This window comes from Chrysochloris asiatica, unplaced genomic scaffold (assembly GCF_000296735.1).
Source record: "Chrysochloris asiatica unplaced genomic scaffold, ChrAsi1.0 scaffold00015, whole genome shotgun sequence".
NCBI classification, from domain to species: Eukaryota; Metazoa; Chordata; class Mammalia; order Afrosoricida; family Chrysochloridae; genus Chrysochloris; species Chrysochloris asiatica.
This window is the reverse complement of record NW_006408533.1, coordinates 32,235,648-32,261,774: the sequence shown is the minus strand read 5'-3', so window position 1 is coordinate 32,261,774 and position 26,127 is coordinate 32,235,648. Positions and strand designations below refer to the sequence as shown.

The 26,127-nt window shown below is 37.4% G+C and overlaps 1 protein-coding gene across 2 annotated transcripts in view; it reads left to right on the top strand.

The window, feature by feature from the left end:
- The window catches only part of PIAS2 (protein inhibitor of activated STAT, 2), a 110,309-nt gene that overhangs the window by 62,138 nt on the left and 22,044 nt on the right, over positions 1–26,127 (top strand). For both annotated transcript variants that reach the window (XM_006835108.1, XM_006835109.1), the window contains 8 exons: positions 3,127–3,177; positions 3,307–3,397; positions 9,306–9,440; positions 11,261–11,366; positions 12,775–12,848; positions 18,661–18,821; positions 23,476–23,609; positions 24,778–24,949. In XM_006835108.1, coding sequence (XP_006835171.1) covers positions 3,127–3,177; positions 3,307–3,397; positions 9,306–9,440; positions 11,261–11,366; positions 12,775–12,848; positions 18,661–18,821; positions 23,476–23,609; positions 24,778–24,949 — 924 coding nt within the window. The remainder of the gene's footprint in view (positions 1–3,126; positions 3,178–3,306; positions 3,398–9,305; positions 9,441–11,260; positions 11,367–12,774; positions 12,849–18,660; positions 18,822–23,475; positions 23,610–24,777; positions 24,950–26,127) is intronic.

Genomic DNA, 26,127 nt, shown 5'->3' with positions numbered 1-26,127 from the left:
TTTGCCTAGCTTCTGAAAACTTTAACAGGGGATAAAACCTATGATGGTTGATGGACGATTGCAAAATCAGTAACATCTATTAACTCCCCATTCCCCACGCCCGACAAGCAAAGCAGCAGAATGTCTGGGGTTTATCCAATTCCCTAAGGGTTAAACAGTTCTTAAAGTCTTCTCTGCTGTGGCTGGCTCCGTTGGTGCTCTTGCCGGGGAGACCTCAATGGAAATGCAGATGACATTCCTCTTTCAGGTGGGTCTTCGGTGAATGCTGGCTCCCTCAGGCATGCTCGCTCCAAAGATGGAGAAGTGGCTGTCCGCTCGCTATAGGGTTGAATTAGTCAGGCTGGAATCTATACTGGAGAGCTTTTGACCTGTAACACAGACTAAAACTCCCGTCCCTTGGTTAGTCACGTAATAAAGAGACATTCCAGCATCCTAGCATGATACCCCCCCCATTCCAATCATGACTCAGTCCCTGTATGAGCCCTGGTTGCTCTTGTAAGATTTACTATTCTAACCCTTTCCTCCCACTTTACTGACTGTGTAGTGTAGTACCCATGCTGGATTTGCTGATGATGTCATTTCACTTACATGCTGTCCTAGTTGTTCTCATACTTTGCTGCATATTGCAGTCAACTGGGGAGCTTTAAAAAATTCAGATAACCAGGTTTCACCCCACACCAATCATATTAAAATCGCTTGAGGTTGGAACCCAAACACTAGTAGTTTTAAAGTTCACCAGCTATTTCCAATTTATAACAAATTTGACAGCCATTACTATGTATGCAAGGAGCCTCTGTCATGCAGTAGGTTATGCATTGGGCTGCTAACCAAAGTCAGCAGTTTACATCCACCAACCACTCTGCGGGAGAAAGATGAGACTTTCTGCTCCTGTAAAGGTTGACGGCCTCGGAAATCTTATACAGGGTCACTGTGAGTGGGAACCAACTCCACAGCACCGCAGCAGCAGCTGTGTATGTGATTCCTGCCCTGTGCCTGTAATGGTAGTAAGATCTAGAGGTTGCACTAGATTCGGACTTAGGCATTGTTGTTTTTGTTTTTGCATCTTGCGAGAATTGATGATGTGTTTGGCTGTGTTTTTGGCTTCAGCACTGCTCCTTCATTTTGGTACCAGTACTTCTCAAATTGTCTTCTCTGTCCCTCCCACTGACTCCTGTAACATGTTCCTTCTATTCTGTAACGATAGCCATGGATGTTTTGGTTAAGTTTTGTTGTTTTGTTAAGTGCTGTTGAGTCAGTTCTGACTCTTACTGCCCCTGTATAGGATTTCCGAGGAGTGGCTGGTGAGCTTGAACCTCTGATCCTTGCAGTTCAGACTGACTTTGTAGTCCAGTATGTTAACCCGTAGCACCACATCCATTTTGGTGTTGAGAGTCTGCAAAATCACCAGCATCTCCCTCGGGGTCCTAACTGCCTCTATTTTGATGACTCACAGGGACACCAAATATCCAAAATTGTGAGATTGCCTTCCCTCCAGATCTGCTTGTTTACTTTTGTTCTTTCATTCATTTATTTGTTCAGCACATATTTATTGAACATATACTATGGTCCAAATCGTGTGTCAGGCACCATTGGTGAAAGTTGAAATCTAAACTGACCTTAAAAAGATTTTTATTTGGTATGTTTCCTCCTGTGTTTCCCATTTCAGTTAATGCCATTGGAATCTGCTTGGTCAGTAATTCTTGTATTACTCATTCTTCATCTACTGTTTCCCATCCGTATGTCAGAGTCCCCTGATTCTTTTATGTCACTTTTAAGATCTAAAACTTGATGCAGCTAGATCTTTCGTGGTCTATGCCTTTTGTCTAGCTACTAAATGTCCTTGAATCTTCTTACCCACTGTGTAAAATTGGAATGATCATGTCTACTTCACTCAGTGGTGATGAGGACTAAATGCTAGAACTTGCTTCCCCTCTTCTTCCTTTAGTCCATCTGACCAGTTCCACCAATCCAAAACATGGTCATCATCCTAGAAACTCCCCTTCTCATTTCCTTCTTTCCCATATCTAATCGGTCTTTGTGCCTTAAAAGATTTTATGCCTAAATTTTACTCAGTGATATTCATGCCTGTATAGCTCTTAGCTCTTCATCTCTGGCTTAGACATTTGCAGGGATCTTCTAACTCTTCATCTTACACATACTCATCATAACAACTCTAGGACATAGGGGATGCCATTCACCACATTTAGCAGCTATGGAAATTGAGGTACTGAGAAGTTAAGGAGTGTGTTCAAGGCCATACAGCTTGGGACTTGAGAACTTCAGCTGGCCACTACTGTGGTATATGGCCTTCTGGCGAACACTAGAGACAGTGAGAAGACTGACCCAGTTAGAACTGGTCGGAAAGCTGCACTTCAGGCTAATCTCTCACCATCTTCTCTCTGACAAAGCCCAAGATAGATGGATTTGTGATAGCGACTAAGGGGACAGTACTTTTAAATGGATTGTGTCTTGTCATTGCTAACATGGAGGTTAGGATGGGGTCTGAGATTCTGTATTTCTAGCCAGAGATATTATATATGGACTCTATTAGAGTCTCATCTAGCCTATTGTAAGAGGCTCTGTGTCCTTAATTGGATAAGTACTTTTGAAGTTGCCCATAGTATAGAGAAGTTTTGAGACTTTGGGCACTACTTTATCCTAGTTTTAATTTGAAATCACATGAGTAGCTTTAAAAGCTGCTAATGCTGAGAGTATATACTAGAGCAATAAGACTATCTGGTGACTAGGCCTTTTATTAAAACAAAGTCCTCTGGGGATTAGAGTGCTCAGGCAATGTTAAGAAGCACTATAAGGAAACAGATTAATTTTCTGAATTCTTTCAGAGCCTGTGTGCTCCTTTTCCAAGCTAACCAAATCTGTATTTGACATTAGGTGCCTATTGAAATAAATATTGTATTGTGAAAGTTACTATGAATTAAAAATACCTTTTTAGTTACATAATTGGAGGTTATCCTCATTGCAGTATTTTTGATGAAGACTTGTGCTATTGATAGGCAAATAAGAATAAGGAATAAGAATAAAAACAGGACTATGGTTTTTCTAGTGGAAATGTTGCTAAGAAATTTTATTACATTTTCTCAACCCAATTTCTTTGTCTTTCCAAAGGGATTTTTTGCCAGGTGGAAGGAGAGATTACACGGTGCAAGTTCAGCTAAGGTGCGCTTGATCTTTTCTTGACTTTACACTTCCTAAATATGTGTGCATTTTCCTACATTTAAAAGTACATGAGCATGTTTGAGTACACTATTTAAGAATTGCTTTATTGTTATTTTGTTTTGATTGCAGACTTTGCCTGGCAGAGACAAGTTGCCCTCAAGAAGATAATTATCCCAATAGTCTATGTGTCAAAGTCAATGGGAAGTTGTTTCCTTTGCCTGTAAGTTACGTTTTATTCAACAGATATGCATGTAGGTTTAGTATAAACGCTGATGTGACCTAGAAGTTGTGACAGCTCGGTACCAGTGAATAGTCCTAACATCTGAATTTAATACTGCTTTCCACTAGAGGGATTCGCGGCTTCTTTGATAAATGACTGATTTGAGGTCTAACCCAGATGAAAAAGGTGAACCTGAAACATCTTATGCTGTAAGCAAGGAAGCCAGGAAAGATTGTTGGTGCCATATCAAGCAGCACACTAGCAAGGCAGGACTTGAGAGCTCGCATATGTAGGGCAGTACTCTGTGGTGGAGGTCTGTGTTAGTTGGGTCTGAGCTGTGGAGGAGATGGTGAAAAGCAGAGATTATGGAGAGTGACTGGAAACAGATCAAGAATTCTAAACTCAGGCCTTAATGAGGTATTTGATTGAATTGGTATTTGATAGAGAACTCATTGTTTAAGCAATATATGGACTTGCACAACTGAGAACTATACAATGTGGATGAATACAATGAGTTCCTGGCTTGATAAACAGCTCTGGACTTGTTAGATCCTGTTAATCAAGTCTTAATAATTGTTGACCTGGACTGTGGTTTAGTCTCCAGTGAATAAGTCCCTAAATCAGGATAGCTGTATAGAAGAGCAGGAAAGCCATCATCACTAAATATTGGAGAATGGCCTGTTTATCAGGGCTGCATTGTTGTTTGTTGTTAAGTGCTGTCAAGACTATATAGTGGAGGTATGTTTGTTGGAATTGAAGTGCTATAAAAAGTGACCCCATCAGTTTGCCATGCTGCCATTTTAGCAAAGCAGACATCATTGCGATTATTGAGAAAGGAGATGAGAAAACTGTTTAGCATCTTACTGAGCATGAGACACACTGGAATTAGTACACTTTTGAGAGCTAAACAAGTCAGACACTGCAGTGTAGGATTCTGGGCTCTGCCATAACCAGCTTCTGTAATGGAACCCCAAACTGAAGACAGTCTATGGCCCAGGCAGACTGTTGCAGTCAAAAGCATCTGACTTCTTTGCGTTGTGTACTTGTTGAGCATCCCATTCGTCACATAAACAACCTGTGAACTTAGAGACCTGAGAAATACTTATTTCATGAATTTTGTAGGGTTTGAGCAACCACGCACCACTGACTGACTTTTCCTGGAAGATGTCTTGAGACTGAAATCAACTAAGACAGCCCTCTGGGGATGAAAAGGGAAATTGCAGAAGCTGAGTAGATATGGTTGGGGAGGAATGCTCACATGTCCCCATCCATGTTCAAAACTCAAGTGGGACATTTTGCCTCTTAGGTTTCTGGCAACAAGGTGCAGATGTCCAGAAGCTGTCTTTTATCTGGCTGAATTGCACAGACATCTGAACTCTGAGGGAAGAAGCATCCCCGTTTGGAGCAGAAGGCTGCCAGTGGACGACCACATGTGTTGGTCTGGCAAAATCACGGATTATAGAAGGGCTCTGTGGACACTTTCCATGGCCTTTTCATATCTACATTTTTTTGCCCGGAATTTGACCTTTGACTCTTATTGCTACATAACTTTCCCATTGTCCATGAAGAAAGATCTAATGGTGGAGGCCATTTTGTCATCTACAGATCTCCCTGAAGACCTGTTCAGTATCATGTGACTGCCAGTGATGGCGCCTGGATCTGAAATGTGTGAGGCTCTACCTAAGCTTCCTGGCATTGCTACAGAAAACATGGTGCTTTCAGATGTGTAAACACACATGTTCCACAAAATTTTCGAAATGAAGTGACTGTGCCATGGCTTAGAATGTTTTATCTTTTTGTATAAGGTCTACAGAGCTCTGGTAGCATAGTGGGTTTCACATTGGGCTGCTAACCGCAAAGTCAATAGATTGAATCTACCAGCCACTCCATGGTACAAAGATGAGGCTTTCTGCTCCTATAAAGATTTGCAGCCTTGGAAACCTATTCAGGGTCGCTATGAGTCGGCACTTCACCACCACCATAAAGGTCTGCAGCAGCACTCCGGACGGCTCTCTGAACATGTCACTTGTCTAGTCTTCTTGAGAGAATGGAAATCTAGGCTGGTGAACACTTTCTCTGGGGTAGTTAATACATGGCAGTCACTGTTGCCTTCTGTCCCAAAGCATTAACTAACTCCAGAGTATTTGTGCTACGTTGTGTTGTGAACCTAATCAACTGCTATATATAAAGACATTTTGAGAAAGGAATATGAATCTTGGCTGTTGTCTGAAAATCTTTCACCTATACATTCTCATAAGTTCCAGAGTGTATCAATATTTACCCATACTGTGGCACTGTAGGCTAAGTACTAGACAGCAAGGTTAGTTTGAACCGTGAGGTCAGCAGTTCAATTCCACCAACTCCTCCTCCTCAGAAGCCCTATACATGATCACGATTGAGTTGTAACCAACTCGATGGCACTTAACAAGAACTATCAACAATGGGTTGTTGAGGATATACAAACAACCTGAGCGACATTAGAGGATTGGAATGCAGTTTTAAGAAATTCTATTATCTTGGTGTGGTGTGTCATGTGGAAAGACACTGATGGTTAAGTGAAGCAAGAGTCAGAAGATTCTTCTTTATATCCAATTTGTTTTGCTTTATTTTCTTGCTAATGTATGCATAAAATAGTTGGCCTCCAGTCAGAACCTACTTATGGTCACTAACAACAACCATAATTAGAAGCTTGATTTTCCTTTCTCATTGGTACACAATCAAATGGTAATCAGTGGCATCTTACAGTTCATGAAATTTGGTATTTGCTTTTTAATACCTTGATGTTTTCATTGCTAAGTCATTTTAATTTTATTTTAAAAACACTACAGTTAACTCTTGAATGATACGAGGACTAGGGGTGCCAACCCCCTGCACATCTGAAAATCTGCATGTAACTTTTGACTCCCCAGAAACCTAGCTACTAATAGTCTACTGCTTATTGGAATCCTTACTGATATCACAGTCAGTTAACACATTTTGTATATTATATGTATTTTATGGAGTCCTGGTGTGGTGCTAGTTAAGGATAAGAACTGACTGCTAACTACAAGGTTGACATTTCAAACCCACTAATTGCTCCATTGGACTCCTGGTGTGGTGCTGTAGGATCAGCACTGAGCTACGAACCACAAGGTCATCAGTTCAAACCCACCAGCTGCTCCTTGAAAACCCTATACGGTGTTGCTATGATTCGGAACCGACTCAATGGCAATTTAACAAAAACAGCCTCTCTTTGGAAATGCTATACAGAGTCACTATGATTTGGAAGTAACTCAGTGAACTCAATGGTACTTAACAACACAGCAACAACAGTGTATTTATACACTCCTATAAAAGCTGCATTTCATTATAGTATAAAAAGGTATTTCGTAAAGAATACACAGAGTTTCTAGGCCTATTGGCATAGCTGCAGCAATGACTTCATTAATTAATTTTTTTTTTTAAATGATGGTCCTTATACTGGATTCAATTATCTTGAAACTGCAGTCAACCATAGCTGCAGATCTCAGTCTTCATTCATATGATTCAACTCATGACTTTTCTGCTTTGTGGGAGCACTTACAGCATCACTAGTGACACTTTGTATGGACCCCAAGGTATTGTGCAAAGTTTATGGTACTGTCCTAAACACAATGAAAAATGCGTGAGAGAACTGTAAACGTAGAACTTTTGTAGCAAAAATGGGGGAGTACTTAATCTTACAATCCAGAAACAGAGGACCCTAGGACCATCAAGGGAGAAGAGCACAAGTGGCTTTCAGGACCCTATCCAGAGAAGCAGCGACACCAGAGATGGAAGTAGAGATGAGGACACAGAGAGAGGGAGCAGCTGAGGACTCGAGACTCATGGAAAGAGAAAGACTGTGTGCTGGAGGCCAGGAGGAAGGCTTGCAGAATGTGCCCTTTTTGGTTGTTTAAATAATTATATATTCCTAAGTGTTTTTGTATACATAAAAACAACAAAAACAGAGGGAATAGAAGCAAATACTGTTGAATGATGATGTGTGGAGGGGATTGTAATCATTGCAATGAAACGAAATATGATAGTATGAGTGCAAAACTGATATTCTCTTATGTAAACTATCACTCAATTTTTTATTTAAAAAAAGTTAAAATAAAAAATATGTGAGAACAGCGAGATGCACTTTTTGTGACATGCGGTTTACTGGAGACGAACTGCTCCCACAGAGATGTTTAGTGGTACACGGTGTTTAAAAAAAAAATCTATAAGTAGACCTACATAGTTCAGAGTCACATTCAGTGGTCGACTATGTTTTTGAAAATTGCAGTTAACCCAAAAAGCCCTGCATGAATTGAGTATTGGACATACTGTGAATCTAAAATGAATACATTTGCTATTTAAAGCAAATACCCATTGGCCCTCTGTGTCCATAGGCTCTGCATCCATGTATTTAAACAATGGCCGATCAAAAATTCTTGGTGGGGATAAAAATAAATAAGTCGTGAAAGCGGCTCTTCAAAGGCTACGAGGGAGCGTAAAGTGTTACTTATATAACATTTACATTGTATTAGGTATTATAAGTTATCTAGAAATGATCTGGAGTCCTAGTGTGGCACTGTATGTAGAATAAACAAGGTCGGTGGTTCAAACCGTCAGCCATTCCTGGGAAACCCTATGCAGACAGGGTTGCTGTGAATGAGAACCTACTCAACGACTCTTAAAAATAACAGATACGGTTTAATGTATTCTGGAAGATGTGTGTTGGTTATATGCAAACACTACACCATTTCATTACTGTGAGGGGTCCTGGAATCAATCCCTTGTGGATACCGAAGACTGAACTTCGTCACTACTCCTTTGCCATGAGACCATAAAAACTGGATGGTGCCCGACTACGATTACTGAACATTCTGATCAAAGAAGCCACACAGGGATTCTGATCAAAAATGGGGGTAGGATGCAGAACAGAATTTAAAATTCTCAGACTTTTTGGAGTCATGGAGGGTGGGTGAACTCCTGAACCTATTTCCCTGATATAACTTTAAGTCAAAAACATCTCTGAAGTCTTCTTAAAACCAAACAGTAGTTGAAAAAACAAAAAGGTCTGCTTTGAGCATTATGCTTTTTAAAGAACTATATGAGATCAAATTGGCAATGTGGCAACAGCAACTCAGCAGATGAAATTGGCCTCTTAGGGGGCAGTGAGTTGATTTAATAAGGGAGGAAGGTGGGAGTGGTTGCTCAACATGAGGAATGTCATTCGTGTCGTGAAATTGTACATGTAGAAACTGTTGAGTTGGTATATGTTTGATAACTTGGTGAATAGAAGAAAGTAGAAAAAGGCATAAAAAGCAATATTAATATATAATCAGCAAGCCAATGAAATTTTAATTGGAATATTGATTATGTTATCTTGACCTGTTTTAAAGACGAGTTTCTAGTCTCATAGGCAGTAGAGAGAACATTGATGATGTGAGCTTACAGAATAAGCTCACAAGAGGCTAATAATTCCTTTGAAATTCATTTTTCTTTATTCCAAAGCCCATTCTCCTTTCCTGCCCCTAGAATTTTAATACATATAAATCCCAGCTCCTGTTTATTATACAGTAAACTGTAAATTTATCTATAAAACTTGGTTTCCTTATAAAAAGGAAAAAGACTCATAGCCAATATGGCAAGATGTCATCAGCATCTTTGATTTTGATGATGGAACATAGATTTTTTTGGTGGTGGTTTTACTTTTCTGATTTTGTTAATTGATTTGCTGGTTTTTTTGTTTTTTTTAAATTGATCATTTTCCTCTTTTAAGATTAAGGTCTTTAGAATGAGGACTGTGATTTTCAGAATAATAGCTGGGTGTCACCCAAATCAGACAACATTCTGTATGTTTTGGAGAAGATGTTTCCTTTACTACAGAGAAATTAGATTATTTTTCTTATAATTATAGGGCTACGCACCGCCACCTAAAAATGGGATTGAACAAAAGCGCCCTGGACGCCCCCTGAATATTACATCTTTAGTTAGGTTATCTTCAGCTGTGCCAAACCAGATTTCCATTTCTTGGGCATCAGAAATTGGAAAGGTAAAGTTTCTCTTCTTTGGGTAGCATGAGAATGGCCTCACTGGAGTTGACTCACTTTGCATATTCTTAGACCACTACCTCTAGCTCATTCTGTTTTCTGTATATCATCTCTGAAGAGCAGTAATCAAGTCAAGGGTGAAGAAGTAGAGATTCTTAACATTAAAAGCTTTTAGGATTTCTTCGGTATCATCTCTTCTTTTCCTGGGAAGAAGATACATAAATAAAGATAAATAATTTATACTATTTCCTAAGGAGATGGGTTAATTGCAGTTTGTATGTATGTTTAGGTAATGTTTTAAGAACTGGGAACTGTAGGTGATGCTATTTACTAAGACTTACGATAAGTCTTTAGAAGGAAATGACTCCATGTACACATGTTGTGATTAGAAATAATCTGTTCTTGTTTTAAACAACTAGTAGTTGCTATAACATGTGCGTATATCTTATAAAAATAGTTACTTAAATCCACTCTTGATTCTAACTCATAGCTATTCTATAGGACAGAGTAGAACTGCTATAAAGATTCCCGGCTTAGATTTTCTAAGCTGTAAACCTTTACAAAAGCCAAAGCTGGTGGCAAAGTTGCTTACTGATGAGTCCCTCAATGCAGCTTATTAGAAAGAGCAAGTAAAATCTTGAAAGTGGACTTGTAAGCAAATTTAAATCACATTATTAAATGAGTAATTATTAATTCTTTAAAGCCTAGTAAGAGGAATTTGAACTGAGGAGTCATTTTGAAATAATTGTTAAGTTACATGGTTTGAAATATGTGATTAGGCATTATAGCCCTTATAGGTTTGCCATATCATAGGATTCATATTCCTCCTTGTTACTGAAGTGATTAACTGACCTAAATTTGCTTACTTTGGGTATTCAGGTATTAAAAGGATTTATTGGTTACAGGACATTAAAAGAATGATACTTAAAATACTTGGTTTTGGTATCTATTAAAAGTATTTTGTTTATTCAGTCCAATGAATATGTGTTACATTTATAATCTCTTAATGAGTCTATAGTAGCTGTCCCTTCTCTAGTGAAATGCCTCATTAGGAATAGGAATTACTTTGTCAAAGCTTTTCTCAGAAAAATGTTGATGTTGGGTTCTTGTTAGTGACTAGCCTAAGACCATGTAGCACGTTGTCTCTTGCCAGAATTAGAATTTTAGAGCTCGGGTTTCAAGTATAAATTCAGACCCAAACCCACCTACACACTGCTGTGTAGTCCATACTGATTCATAGTAGCCCAAAAGGACCGAGTAGAATTCCCCATTGAGATTCCAAGACTGTAAATCTTTACAGAAGCAGACTGCCGCATCTTTATCCCTTGGGACAATTACCTTTCAGGTAGCATCCCAACAACACTTGACCCACTGCACCAGCCTGGCTCCTTGCTGATTCAGACCACTGGTGTTTAAACTTAGTTTACGCAGTGGAACTAATATTTCAAGTGACAATATTGATAAGAGTTCCCTTACATAAAGGACATGATGTACACACTCATTTGTATTATAGAGCTGCTGAAGCACTAGGTTTGCTAACCTAGTAACACAGTTTGAGATCACTGGCCTAACGTTTTGTTATCTTTTACGTGTATGTTTTAAAGTGATAAATGATTGAGAAATACCTTTAATATGGTTGAGCTAAAACTTTTTATCCTTCTTAAAGTAGCTGAGTTTATTTTGTCTCCCCTTCCAGTCATTGACCTTCCTATGGAAGTTATTTTGGAATGCTGTTTTTAGAAACCGTAGTTTCTTAGGCAACTATTTTATGAAAATAAAGAGACTGTTGTCACTTACCTTTAATACAGATTTTTCTTTGTAGAATTACTCCATGTCTGTATATCTTGTAAGACAGCTCACATCTGCCATGTTATTACAGAGATTAAAAATGAAAGGTATTAGAAACCCTGATCATTCCAGAGCACTAAGTAAGTAATGTTTGTAAGACTGAACATATGAGATAATTTAATAGTGTGTGTGTGTTTGGGTGGTGGGGAGTGGGTGGTGGTGGGTAGAACCCCCGCACACATGCCCACCAGTACCAAAAAATGTGGGTGTAATTACTCTAAAACTAAAATGGATTTTGTGTTAAAGCTTGCTCTAAGAATGGAGCCCTTAAATTGAAAAGCCCTTCTTTTAGCACTCCGATGGGGATCTGATTTATATCTCCAACTAGCTTGATCTTTGACCTTTTAATGAAAGCTCTAATTTAGGAAAATATCCGCATAGTGAGAGTTTTGATGCATGCATTAATGGGAGAATTGGAACTTGAGTCTTCACAACCTCAATTGTGTAATAGGACATACATTAATAAAACTCAGTCTAAGAAGCTCTTCTTGCAAAAACAAATATTGATAGTCATAAATAATACTTGCCTTTTCAGTTATTTTGCAATTTTGCTTTCATAATTTGTAATAGGCAGAGGAAAATGTCTTAAGTTAACCCAAATGATCAACAATTCACTTTAGTTACTGAATTTAATTGAGTAAGACATTTCTCGGGGAAAGAGAATCCTTTTCTCCCATTCATCTCTGGTGCCACTGATTTAACCAGAAAAGAGAAGAGGCTCCAGGTTGGAAGATGGTATCCTGCCTCACATACTCATGCCATTTCTCATCTTTGCAAACAGCGCTGTACTACTTTTGCCTAGAGCTGAAAGGCAAGGAATCTCTTCCCTAGTTTTTCTTGCCTTTGCTGCAGTTCCACTGCCTGGAAAGATTTAACCAGACTTCTCCCGTAGTGTTGAGAATTAGGTATCAGAAGGAGAAGATCAGTATATGTACTACCTTATATATGTAGTAACTATGTACATTGTAGAATAAATTATACCTATATTGCCATATCCATAGTTGTTTTCACTTGCCAAAGGAAATATACAAATATTTTCTACTAACAAAGTTAACAATTATTAGAAAGTCAATACTTCCTAATAAAAATAGTAATGAAAGTGTGTTAGAAGGCATTGAAGCACAGAGTGCTCTGTGTTGTGTGTGTTCTTTCTCTAGTTGATGTTCCTTAGTTCATAAATTGTAATTACCTATCTGTTTCGATATTCTTCCTTCCCGGCAGTTTTACTTGTTTGAAAAAATATATAAATAAATAAATTCAGTTAAATATGGGATTCTGAGTTTGTAACTTTGTAATTTTTCAAACTGATACTAGAAGTCTAATTGTGTTCTTAATACCTCAATAGCTAATGCTTTGTTTTTCTTTTTTTTTGGTTTCTTAATTTATTGGAAGAATTTGAAAAATTTTAAACTTAAGATAATGTATTTGTACAATTCCATTCCTATGTCAGCATTAATTTTTTTAAATTGTTTTTCCTTCTTTTTAAAGTTAAAGAAAAACTTACTGCAGATCCTGATAGTGAAATTGCTACCACTAGCCTTCGGGTATCCTTGATGTGTCCTGTAAGTAAAGTAGCAGAACATTCTGAAGAGTTTTCTTTTTAATAAATTATTTTCTTATAAAAAGGATTTGAGGAACAAGTGATATATTGTGGTGCAGTGACCAAACAGAAAGGGAAACCTACAAGGAACTGTATCGAAAAGGACAATAGCTTCAGTCTCAGAAATAATGTGCCACAATTAATACTAGAGATATTAGTGCTCTTATTTTAAGAGTTTGCTTCTTTAATCAGAATTTAATTGGTATTGAAAAATAATCATAAAGTTTGCTAGGATCTAATAAATGCTAACTGATGGTCCAGGCTTAATGACTTCTGTCACTTAGAGGATTGTGTGGGATGTCTTAATCTGCTTATAATATATCTTTAACGTGACAGTAATTTTCATTCAGTACCTCTATACAAAAATTCTGTGCGAGAATCATTTGTAACTCTGAGAGTCTCCTGTATGTTTGCTTGGAGTTAATTGTGGAAGGAAATACTTAAGACTTGCTAAGAAGTTGTCAGAAAGTTCATCTAGTTCGAGAGAGAAAACAAACTCATAAAAAAGCAGCTTATTCGATATAATTGTGCTTTTGGAGTGCCAAACAAGAGGGGAGAGGTAAGAAATAGTAGGTGAAAGCCTTCAAATCAGTGTGGGCAGGGAGCCTTTTCAGCGGAGAGGAACTTTGTAAAAAAAGTCATGGAACCATCATGTCATTTTGGGGACATCTGATGACCAGCCACCATTGCTTAAAGCGTAGACTTTTTTAAATGGAGAGAGAATTGTGCCAGAGAGAGAAGGAAACCATTTAAGTTCCTACTATGTACATCTTAGCAACCCTACATGAAATGAGTTGTCCACATTTTGCAGATGAGAAACTGAAACTAAAAGAAATTGTTGTTGCTAAGTGTTGTTGAGTTGGTTTTGATTCGTAGTGACCCTAAATAGTGTTTCCAAGGAGTGGCTGGTGAGTTTGAACCACCCACTTTGTGGTTCAAACTGATCTTGTGGTTCAGTGCTTCTACAGCGCCCCAGTTAACCCAAATCAACATAACTACTTAGTAGTAGAAAAAGAATAAAATTTGTGGCCTTCGGAGTCTATTCCAGTTTCCTTTCTAGTATACCATGTTGCCATATTGGGCAAAAATAAATTCTCGTGATTATAAGTTCACTTTTGCATTTCCCTGGAAAAAGTGGCATTTGCAGATACCTTTCTTCCTGAAGCTTTTATTTTTTCATCGTCAATGGCAAAATGAACATATAGCTATAACTCTCCCCGAAAAAAAATCCCAGAAAAAACAAACCCCACATATCTTACTTTAAGCAACTAGGAATAGAATTCCATGAAACTGGAATTGACTAGAAAATGGGAACCTGTGATTATCAAACCCAAAGAAAAAGTCTGTAGTTCAGGATAACGTATATATATATATATATAAAGATTCTATTGACAACCACTGAAGTGAACCATTTTTATTTATGAACTTTTTCTTAATTTAGATTGATACTGAAGATTCCACAGCGAAGCGAGAATCAGTGTGGATACTTCCTACTTCACATTTTATTAAAGAGAAACAAGTGTTGCATTGGTTCGAAACGGTTTCGTTCATAAAAACAATGCATTTCAAAATAGCAGCCATCACATGACTAAATTAGAATTTAGCACATTAGTGTCTTTTTAAATAATGTGCTGTAGTCATTATTATGAAGTTGATTGGATTTTGCCAATGAGTATTGAATGCCTTCTCAGACCCTTTGTTGTTGTTAAGTGTCATTGAGTCAGTTCCAACTCATAGTGACCCTGTGTAGGGTTTCCAAGGAGCGGCTTGGTGAGTTTCAACTACTATCTTCATGGTTCAAACTGACCTTGTGGTCCAGTGCTTCATCTCACAGTGTCACACCAGGACTCTTACACACGTAGAGAATGTTTATTAATTCTGTAAGACACTGTAGTAGCATTAAATTTAGGGTCATCTTTTGTAGTCTTTAATGTTGTCACTGTGCACACTGTGGAAATGCTAAGGAACAATGAAAATAGCATAGAGTGATATATTATGGAGGAAAAAATAATGGTCCAGGGATATCTGGGAATCCCCGACACTCTAAAGAGGCCCACAAAGTCAAAACTCTGTATAATTCTAAGACGTTCTTTGTCTTTTTCACTCTCATTCCCTCAGGAGTATACAGTGATGTTTAACAGGGGCTACCTGCCAGGTGATGATATCATTGCTCTGCTGGCTAATGGAATGCGTTCTTGTGTATTCTTGTGCTTCAGAAATGTCTGTTTTAATCCTTAAAACAACAAATACTGTTAAGTATAATCCACATACATAAAAAGTCTTTTGAGGTTCTTTCTTTTTAAGTGTGTAAAGGGATTCTGAAACCAAGTTTGAGACCCAATAGTCTATGAAAACAACAGTAAACTGAGTTAGAGTATTACTTTAAAGAAAAAGCAAAAGATGAAAATTGAAAAATGATACCTGTTTAAAAAAGTATCCAAATATAACAAAAACATTAAAAAAAAAAAAGAATTTAGTACCAGGGTCTACGACTCAGAATTAATGCTACTACTAATAGTATGTTATCTTTGTAGATTTAACTCTCTGTTCATAATTATATATGTTTATTGAAAAAATGCATTATGTTATATATACTGTTCTATAGCTTGCTTTTTTTCTTTAACAGTATTTCTTAAATTAGTAGGTATAGCTCAATCATATTTTAATCACTGCAGACATTTTGTTGCATGGGTGTGATGTAGCTTATTTATTCAACCTTTTTTAGTGATTGTTTGAGTTGTTTCCAAACACTGATTTTATAAATAAACTCACTTATATTAATGGAAAATTCCTCAATTAACCAACAACAGATAGGATCTAGTGCTATTTTAAAAGTGTAATGCATTATAACCAGGGGGTCTTCATCCTAGAAATGCGATCGTAATGTGGTTTTAGAAAATCTAGATTATTGATAATATTTAAAAGGAAACAAAATTTGTGATCATCTCATTAAGTACCAAATGGACATTTAATAAACTTCGTTCCTAATAGAACAAAAGTTCTTAGGAAAAGAGGGCAAGGTGAGTAATTCAGTCAAAAGCTAGCACCATTTGTAATATTGTCAGATTAGGAGCATTCCCCTGAAAGTTAGAAAAGTTTGCATTTTTGTGATAAAACTTTCAAGCTTTGTCTCAGTGAATGTGTTGCTTAGTCTTCTGTAGCCACAGTAGTTTAATCTCAGAAATAGAAATATAGATACCAGCCATTCTGGAACCTTCTGGGGCTATAGAGTTGTTATGAAGTTAGGTAATATATGTGAAAGTTCTTAAAAACACCATAACACCATAGGATTGTAAACAATTTAAGGGATAATATATTATTATAGAAGCAGATCTTGTAGAATTGGAAGTTGCCTCAGATTCTGTTATTTTTATCCACTTTAGACATTTATATTGTGCTACATACTTGCATAAAGGACTCTAATTTCCAAGTTCCCTTTTTAAGAGTTCTACTTGGATGCTTAGGTAGAGGCAATATTTACACAGAAGTAAGACTCTGGAGCCAGAGTTCCTGGGTTTAAATCTTGGCTTTGCTACTTGCTAACTTTGTTGTTATCAAGCCACTTAATTACTTTGTGTCTTGGCTATAACATGGAGATAAGATTAATAACATAACAACTGGAGAAAGATGAGGCTTTCCTTTCCCCCCAAAATTTACAGCCACAGAAACCCTACACAGGGTCGCTGTGTGTCAGAACAGACTCAATGGCACTTTATAACAACATTAACTTTATGGCATAAGCGCTGTTGAGTTAGTTCTGACATGTATAGAGTTTGTGAGGAGTGACTGGTGGGTTTGAATCACCGGCCTGGTGGTTAGCATTCCAGTGTTTATCCTACAGTGCCACATCAAATGTAAGCATTAGTTACTGCTATGTTGATGATTTGGCTCAATTGCTTTCTTTTTAAATTCTGAAATAACTTAGTATAAAATTTGGAGATTACAAGTAAGACAAAAGAAAAAAAGAAATACTGAAAAAGTCTTAACTACTCAGAGTTAGCAGTGCTATAATTTTGCTGTGAATTCTTTTAGACCTTCTTGTCCTTGCTTCTTCCCTTCCTTTCTCTTTTCCCCTTTCCAGCCTCCTACTCATTCTGTCTCTGGCCAGGAAGTACTGAGTACACTCTGTGCTGGATCCTGTGCTACAGCAGTGGGATAACAGTGGCAAATAGAGATACAAACCCTGTCCTTGTGGAGCATAGGATCTAATGGGAGAAACAAGTTATGCAAAATGTCACAGAAGTAGTTATAAACAGTATTTCCTATGAAGGAAATGAAATATACAAAGTGGTTTGAAAGGTCATACAGGAAAACTTCTGATCTAATCTAGGTCTGTGTAAGTTTTCCATTGGTGTACCAAGTGGCATAGGAATTAATTGAAAATGCACTATAGTTACATAATAAAGGTTATTGAGAATTTGATACATGTGATTGTATGAAAGTAAAACTTTTTCATAACACACAAGCCTGATTACTATAAAGAACTCCTATAAATAGATAACAAGATTAATAGCCAAATGGAAGATGAGAAGAGGTTATGAATAGAAAATTCTGAGAAACACATGATTTACTAATAAATAGAGGCTCAACTTCACTTATTATAAGAAACATAGTTCATAACTATAATGGAATGTTTTTCATCTACTACATTGACAGATCCAAGAAATCAGTAGTACTATGAATTGACACAGTGGAAGCAGCAATGGACTTAAGCATAGCAATGATTGTGAGATTTGAACAGGACCAGGCAGTGTTTTGTTCTGGTGTGCATAGGTCGCTATGAGATGGTACAGACTTGACAGCATATAACAAGTTGACAGGGTTGATGTATATCAAGCACATTAATACATGTGAATGGTGGCACAGTGGTTAAAGTTCTTAGCTGCTGTGAAGCTCTGATTCAAACCCCCCAGATGCTCTGTGGGAGAAAGATGTAGCAGTCTAGGTTTGTAAGTAGTTACAGCCTGGGAAACCCAATGGGGCTGGACGTTCCACTCTATCCTATAGAGTCACTAAGAGTCGGAATCCACTTGAATGTAATGGCTTTTGGGGGGTTGTTTGTAAATCAGTATATATGAGAGTCATGGCTTTAAAAATTTGTGGAAAACTTTGATTTTTCCATGAACTTTGTGAAGCCTTGTTGTATGACCTCTATGAAAGGCAGTCTGTCATTCTGATGAAAGTTATAAATAGGCTTTCCCGGGACCTAAAAATTTCACTTATAGGAATTTTCCTATAGGTATTATTGTATCATTGTTTGTAGTGATCAAAGATTGGAAACAATTTCAATGTCTGTCACTAGGCACTGGTTAAATAAATTGATGCCTTTATATGATGGCAGCTTTGTATGTACTGATACAGGTGAACAAGTCATCAAGATGTGTGTTATGTGATAAAAGGTGCAGAATTGTGTATAGCATGCCACTGTGTATTTTTTAAATATACACTTGTATGTGCATGGACATGTATGAAAGGTCATGCAAGAGGTGGATAACAGTGGCTCTCTAAATAGGGAACTGGGTGACCAGGGGAGAAGGGGACTCATTTATGTGTCTTTTTCTGCCTGTGGATTTTAACTGTAAATTATTTTGAAAATGAAATTGTGTTTTGACAATCACAAGACACTCAACGAATAAAGTGAAATATAGTGATCCTGATGGGAATACATTTTAATTTTGATTTACTTTTGCTGTAATATTCTATCACTGTGTTTCCTTTGAGACTTTGATCTCCTTTCTGAAACAGTTTTCTGTGTTGTGTTCCCTGTCCTGTAGTTAGGAAAAATGAGGTTGACAATCCCATGTCGTGCAGTGACTTGTACACATCTGCAGTGTTTTGATGCTGCTCTATATCTACAAATGAATGAGAAGAAGCCCACCTGGATTTGTCCCGTGTGTGACAAAAAGGCTGCCTATGAAAGTCTCATATTAGATGGGTAAGTGTTCTTTTTCACAGCTGTTGGTCTGTCTCCCCCATTCAGTACAACTTCATATTGGCTCTCTGGCACACAGTACAGATGCTGTGGCTTTCCTGCTTCATTGTTTGCAGTCTTCATTTTGTTTTAACTTTATCATGGTAAATGCATGTAATATAGAATTTACAATTTTCACTATTTTTCGGTTTACAATTTGTTGGCATTAAATATGTTCACAATGTTGTATTACCGTCACCACTATCTGTTTCTAAAATATTTTTGTCACCCAAACAGAAGCTCTGTATTCATTAAGCTCCCTATTTCCCCCTCACCCTGGTGTCTGGTACTGCCTGCTTTCTGTCTCTGAATTGCCTGTTCAGATACTTTATGTAAGCGGACCATCCAGTATTTGTCCTTCCATGTTTGGCTTATTGCACGTTACAAGAGTTAAGGTTCATCCTATGTTGTAGCATGTATCAGAACATCAGTCTTATTATTTTTTTAATAAATGTTTTATTGTGAATTGTGTGATAGTCTACATGGGAGAACATTAGTTTTACATTCATTCTGTCATCTATCGTTTCATTGGCATAGTTACCATCCGTCCAATGCATCCTCATCCTACCCTGTAACCCCCCACCACCACCACCACCACCACAGTCCTCAGCCCCTTTCCCTCTCTGGATCCCAAGTCCCCAGCCACACCATCTCTTGACATTGTCTTCTCTGCCTCCATCTCAGGCCTCACTGCTTCTCTGGGTAGGATCCCGCTCTCTGCTTTTCTCTATTGATGGTCCTAGGGTCCTCCGCTCCTAGACTGAAAAGTTAATCACTCCCCTCCTTGCTACAAAGTGTCCACCTTTAGATTTCCAACCCTCACAATCAGTCCTGATAACAATTATTCACTATTGCATTACAAGAGACCCATCTGTATTTTGTTTCATCAGTCCTTCCTGGATAGGCTGGATACTATTCACTGGAGACTCTACCTTCCTCCACGCCCTTTGGATCTAGGTTCCCTCTTGAAAGCTTGTAAGCCAGTCACTTCTTTCCTTTGTATCCCTCCCCTCATTTTGGGTAGCCAATGTCCAAGTTGCCCATCCCTGTCTACCCTTTGTGTGGAGGGGGTGGGAATAGTTCTTGCAGCAGGAATTTGTTTCCTCTTTTGAGCTACTGCATTTGTAGGTGTAGGTCCTGTTTATCAAATTGTATAAGATGATGCTTTTTTCCTCTTCTTTCTTCTTCGGTTTGAGCTCTGTTTATCCAGTCATTGAAGGCAGGTCAAATGGGTATCATCTGCAAGTGTGGGTGTTCTTGAGTCTGTCCGCCCTCTTTTTATTGGCTGACCATCCCCCACCCCCACCCCCCCACTCTCCATTCTAGTCCTCTGTGGCTGTGTCATTGACTCTGAGGCCATGAGTCCTCAGGTCTTGCCTCGCTGCTGGCCGACCAGGTCTCCACCCGGGTTCACAGTAGTTTGCTGAATGATGTAGGGCTTAGGTTGCCACTTCATTGATGTTCTTCAGTCACTTCCCCTTCTGGGTGGTTGCCAATTGTGATTGTGGTTGCCAATCAAACCATATATTTATTTCCCTTGCGTCTTAGTCTTGGGAAGAGAATTTGCATTAGTCTTATTTTTAAGCTGTAATTAATGTTTTTTAGTTTTATAATATAATTTGTGTGTTGTGAAAAGATGTGTAGTTTCCTTTTACTTTTGCTTTCCAAGATACTACTTTATATTCTACAGGAAGATGAGGGAAGTCCATTTAATGATACTCTTTTGCTTGCTTAGAAGTAGTTATAAAGGTAACTGATTTCTAAGCAAAAAAAAGCAAAGGAAATGGTAGGATGGATACAGTCACCTTATGCAGCTGGTAAGTTTGAAGCTGATTCTATCCCCAGGTTTTTCTGACCCAAACTCTTAAGCATCCATTATCTGTCATATTGTATTATGTATGTCAGAGTATGGAAACTGGTAGCACCTAACGGAGTCCTAGTGTGGTGCAGTGGGTTAATGTGCTGGACTGCAAGGTTCAAGCTCAAGCTCACCAGTTGCCCTTTGGAAGTGCTATACAGGGTCACTATAAGTTGAAACTGACTTGCCAGCACTTAGCAACAACAACAGTTATATCAGTAAATGGACTATCAGTTTTTCACTGTTTTGAAATTGTGTATGTAATGCATAGTCAATAGTAAGATTTGAAGAAGTAGATTAAAATTATAGTTAACAATTCCATTCTACAGTGATGAGTTCATTTTTGATGTATTAAAAAGATTGAAATCATACTCTAACATAGTGATTTATAGCCTACTTTTTTACTCAGTATCTGGTAAAAAATATCCTACCTAGTTCTTAATACTTGCACACCCTTTTTTCTTTTAAGTTTCCCAAGAATTTATTACTGTTGAGGGAAACACGGCAATGAAAAGTGAGTGGGACTTTATTTTCTCTTTCTAAATACAAGGTTTGCTGATCTTTTACTTTTGTAATCTTTTTTACTTCTTACATTGAAGTAATTTCAAACTTAATGGAACTTGCAAATGGTAGCACAAAGAGCTTCCAGTTTAACTTTGGCCCAGAAACAACTGTTGGCAATATTTTGGCCACATTTTTTTTAAAATCACATTTTCTCTATATGTGTGTATACACATAGTTTGAGGGGTGTGTGTAGACAGAAGAAGATTCACCCCAATAATAAAAAAATTCATTTGAATTGTTTGAGAGTGAGTTGCATATGGCTACATCTTTGCCCTTTATTTTAGGGTATATTTTATACATTGTGGCACTCCATTATATGGACTTCACTACTAATCATTGAGACATTTTTATTTCCTATGATTTTTTTTCTCCTCTTTCATTTTAAGCTGTCACCTAATGTGAGCATTTTTTGAAGCCGAGTCATTGTATTTGTGTATGGATTTTTTCTTCTTCCTTTTTCTTTTAAACTTTCTGTTGTGAATTGAGTTAAGGTTTGCAGGGCAGATCATCAGTTTTACATTCAGAAAATCATATACTTTGCTTCATTACAGTGAAATCTAAGTATGTATCATCATTTAACAGTATTTACTTTTATTCATTTTAACTCTCACATTCCTCCTTGTGTCTCCTGATAGCTTCCTCTTTCCTCTGCCAACCTCCTTCTTCTTGAATATTGCATGCCCCATCACTGATGTTAACATGTGTCTGTCCTCTAGTCTGTAAATAATTTTCCTTCTCCCTTCCCCCTGTAACTGCCATAGATTGTTTAAGAAAAACTTGCCTTAACTTTGTGTGACATTGGTCTCAATAATATTTGTCTCTGTGATTGACTAATTTCACTCATCATTTACAACCTACTTCTAGGTTCATCCATCTTGTGAGGCATTTCACAGATTCATTGTTACTCTTCAATGTTACGTTGTTGTATTTGAGGGACAGCTTTGCTGGGTATATATGATTCTTGGTTGGCAGTCTTTTTCTTCCAGTTTTGTCTATGTCATCCCATTGCCTTCTTGCCAGTATGGTTTCTGCTGAGAAATCATAGCTTAGTCTTATGGGTTATCCTTTGTAGGTAACTTCATTTTTCCTAAGCTGCTGTCAGGATTCTTAACTTGCCTTTGATTTTGGAAAGTTTGATTATGATATTTCTTGATGATTTTTCTTTTGGGATCTTTCCAGGATGGGTTCATTTGGTTTCTTGTATGCTTATTGTCTCGTCTTTTCATGTTGCTAGGGAAGTTTTCTGTCAGCAATTCTTCCACAGTTTTCTATGTCCTTATTTTATGTTTTGAAACCTTTCTTCACATTAATAATCTTTCCTTTTAAAAAGTTGTTTGTTTTTCCCCTCCTTTTTCCTGGTCAAGAGTAGGAGGAGGAATTGGAATGGAGTGGCTAATTACCTCCATGAACAACTTCCTCCTTTGCCATGAACATGGATGGTGCCTGGCTACCACTACTAAGTAGTTTGATCAAAGATTCCAGAAACGAATCCTGATCAAGAGAGGAAAGTAGAGAACAGAATTTCAAATCCTCATGAACTCTAGATTTTTCTGGAGCCAGAAAGAGTGGATAGACCCCTGAAATATTGCCCTGAGATCATCTTTAAACTGTAAATCTAAAGTATGCCCTGAAGCATTCATAAAATTGAACAAAAGTTTAGCTTAACTAGTAAAAAATGTCTGCCTTGAGCATTCTCTGCTTTTAAGAACTATCTCTATGGGGTCAAATGGAAAGATTAGATCTAAACCTTAGGGAACAGTGTAGTTTGAAGTTAATGAGGGAAGAACAACTCAGAAAAAGGATGGTGACAGTTGTACAGCTTGAAGAATTTAATCATTGTCGCTAAGTTGCTCACATAGAAACTATTGGTGTGTATTTACCTGTGTATATTCTCAACAACAAAATAAATACAGTTTAAGGGGGAAGTTCTAGGTATGTGTTTCTGTTTAGCCATTGTTTTTTGGTTTTTATTAATGATACACATTTAAGTCACTTAGCTCTCTTACTGCTCAAACAAATCTTAACACCTAGGAGTGGGAAGTGGATAATAATTGTTGTAAAGTGTTAAGTATTGAAATAACCTATAATAATTTCAGAGGTCATTATTTTTTCTCCAGGTACTGTATATTACTTTGTTATTTGACCTTTGAACAAAGTCGTTGATTCTGTTTATGTACTTCTCAATTGCTTTTGTAGGCTTTTTATGGAAATTCTCAATGACTGTTCAGATGTAGATGAAATTAAATTTCAAGAAGATGGTTCTTGGTGTCCAATGAGACCGAAGAAAGAAGCTATGAAAGTATTGAGCCAGCCATGTACCAAAATAGAAAGTATGTACAGAGAGAAAAGCCATGAGACTCAGACAGCATTACTTTTATCATTAACCTTGACAACTAGAACTCCGTTTGGCACTCAGTTTGCTACTTTTATCTTTTGATAATCAATTCCATATGTAATTTTCCCCAAATGAAATTTTTTTTCCTTAAAGAACGTGTTAACACTTATATTCCCATCTTATAATCAGCCTCTACATAGTATATTTTTAATCTGTAAAGTAAATGAAATAATCACCTAAAATTATTTTTAACACGGTGATTGTTATGAAATGAAAAGCTAAACATGATCAACAGTTTTCCAGAATACTTTTTATAATACCTGTTTGGGGTAAATTGTTTCCTTCTGTCTCTTTGTGTTAAGGAATTTGGCTGTTGCATTGGTTTATTACTGGACTTTGGATTGGTTTAATCATGACCAACACAGTGAAATGGGAGTAGGCCCAAATTTTCAAACTTTGGGTGTATCGGAAAGATGAATGGGAACAATTATAGGTCAGAGCCCAGCAATGGTAGACTTAGAAGAGGCCTAGTGAGCCTTTGGGATCCTGAGGGGCGAGGTGGGATTGTTGTCTGGACCGTGGACAGCGACATCCTTGGCCACCATTTTTGAAACTGAGTGCTATTATTTCTGATTATGAGAATTCATTTCTGTGTAACGCATATGCTACCATTGTTTTCTCAGAAGATAACATTTCTATCAGGGCACAAACCTGCAATTTTTCTGTTCCGGTTATTATTTCAGCATACACCCACATTTTGCAAATTTGGGTCCATTCTAATTTCCCCTTGTCAACCATAACTGAACAATGAAAAACTGATTCACAGCCCTGGTTTCCTAGGATATGTATTCAGGTTTCAACTCTGTACCTGTCCATAGATATACTTTAAATAGCATTCATTTTCTACTAAATAGATTACAGTCTATATTAATATACTTCTCTCTGAAATGGTGAGTTAGCATATGGTGTGTGAAACTATCCTAATGGAGAACCTATGTGATTAGTTGATAAGAAAAATTTTATATATCTGAAAAATTTACATATGAAGTTTGAAATTTTTTCAGTTCATCTAGGTGAAAATTTTAATGAAGTTCTGGATTTTGGTAAAATGCCTTTGACATTAGCCTGATTTTTTTTTTTTTAATTCCCCCTGTTACATACAGGTTCAAGTGTTCTCAGTAAACCCTGTTCAGTGACTGTAGCCAATGACACAAGCAAGAAGAAAGTGGATGTTATTGACCTAACAGTAGAAAGCTCTTCTGATGAAGAGGAAGATCCTCCTGCCAAAAGGAAGTGCATCTTTACGTCAGAATCACAGAGCAGCCCAACCAAAGGGTTTGTTCATTTATAGTTTCCTGTTGGTCATTATACTTTCAAATAGCTCATCTAGGAATAGATTTGTAACTATTTTTTTGAAATGTTACTTAGAGAAGGTTATTTTAATTGCTTTTTTTTTGGTTGAAATATTTTCAAATAGCATGTATTTTGTTTTAAATAGATGTGGAAGATACTTTCATTTTTGGGAAGTGAAAATTTGCAGTCATTCCTATGGCTAAGTGTTTATTACATACTTGAAACTTTTGTCATTTTCTTGAACCCATTTGGAAGGAGTCAATATGGCATCTCAGACAAACATGAGGAATCCAACAGGTTTGGATTCTAATTCTGGCATACCAGAATTATCATTCTGTGATATTGAATCAAATATTTAACCTATTTGAGCCACATTTTTGTAGTCTGTAAAATGGGTTAAAATATGCTTATGTCGTAGGAGTGTTGTCAAGTTTCAGTGGGATAATGACGAGCATAGCCTTGATGTCTGACACATGGTAGTTTCATAATAAAAACTGATTTCCTTCCCTTCCTACCCTTTCCAGGGGAAAATATGAGCAAGTATTCTTTATGATTTGTCTTGCAGAAGTTGTTACTGACAAGTGTGAATATTTAGCATTAGATGATTCTTACTGTGAGATATTGAAAACCTACAAGGAAGGAGCAAGAGATTTTCCTGACACCCCATGAATACATACTTAAAAATTGGGGTGTGCCAGTCTGGAGTCTTGGTGTGGCGCTGTGGGTTAATGCACCAGACTGCAAAGTCATTTGAACTGCAAGGTTGGTGGTTCAAGCTCACCAGCTGCTCCTTAGATACCCTATACATGGTCGCTATGGGTCGGAACTGACTCAGTGGCACCTAACAACAGCAGCAACAGTCTGTATAAATTGCAGCTACCCAGCTCAAAGTGGTTGCAGTCCAGGGGAGTGGGGCTGGTGAGTGTGGAAACTTTAACATGTTCAGTGAATGAATGAAAGTCCAAGAGCTATGGATGCTAAGCCTGGAGATAGGACATGTTAAGCTACTTTTTATAGTTCATAAAAGGGGGGAGTCATTGACTAGCGGGATTTAGTTTACTCTTTGTAATGACACATTGTAGATCTAGGTCCAATGGAGGAAAACTATATGAAAAGTCATTTCAGTGGCTCTTTCTGAATACTAAGAAAGTTGATGTTTT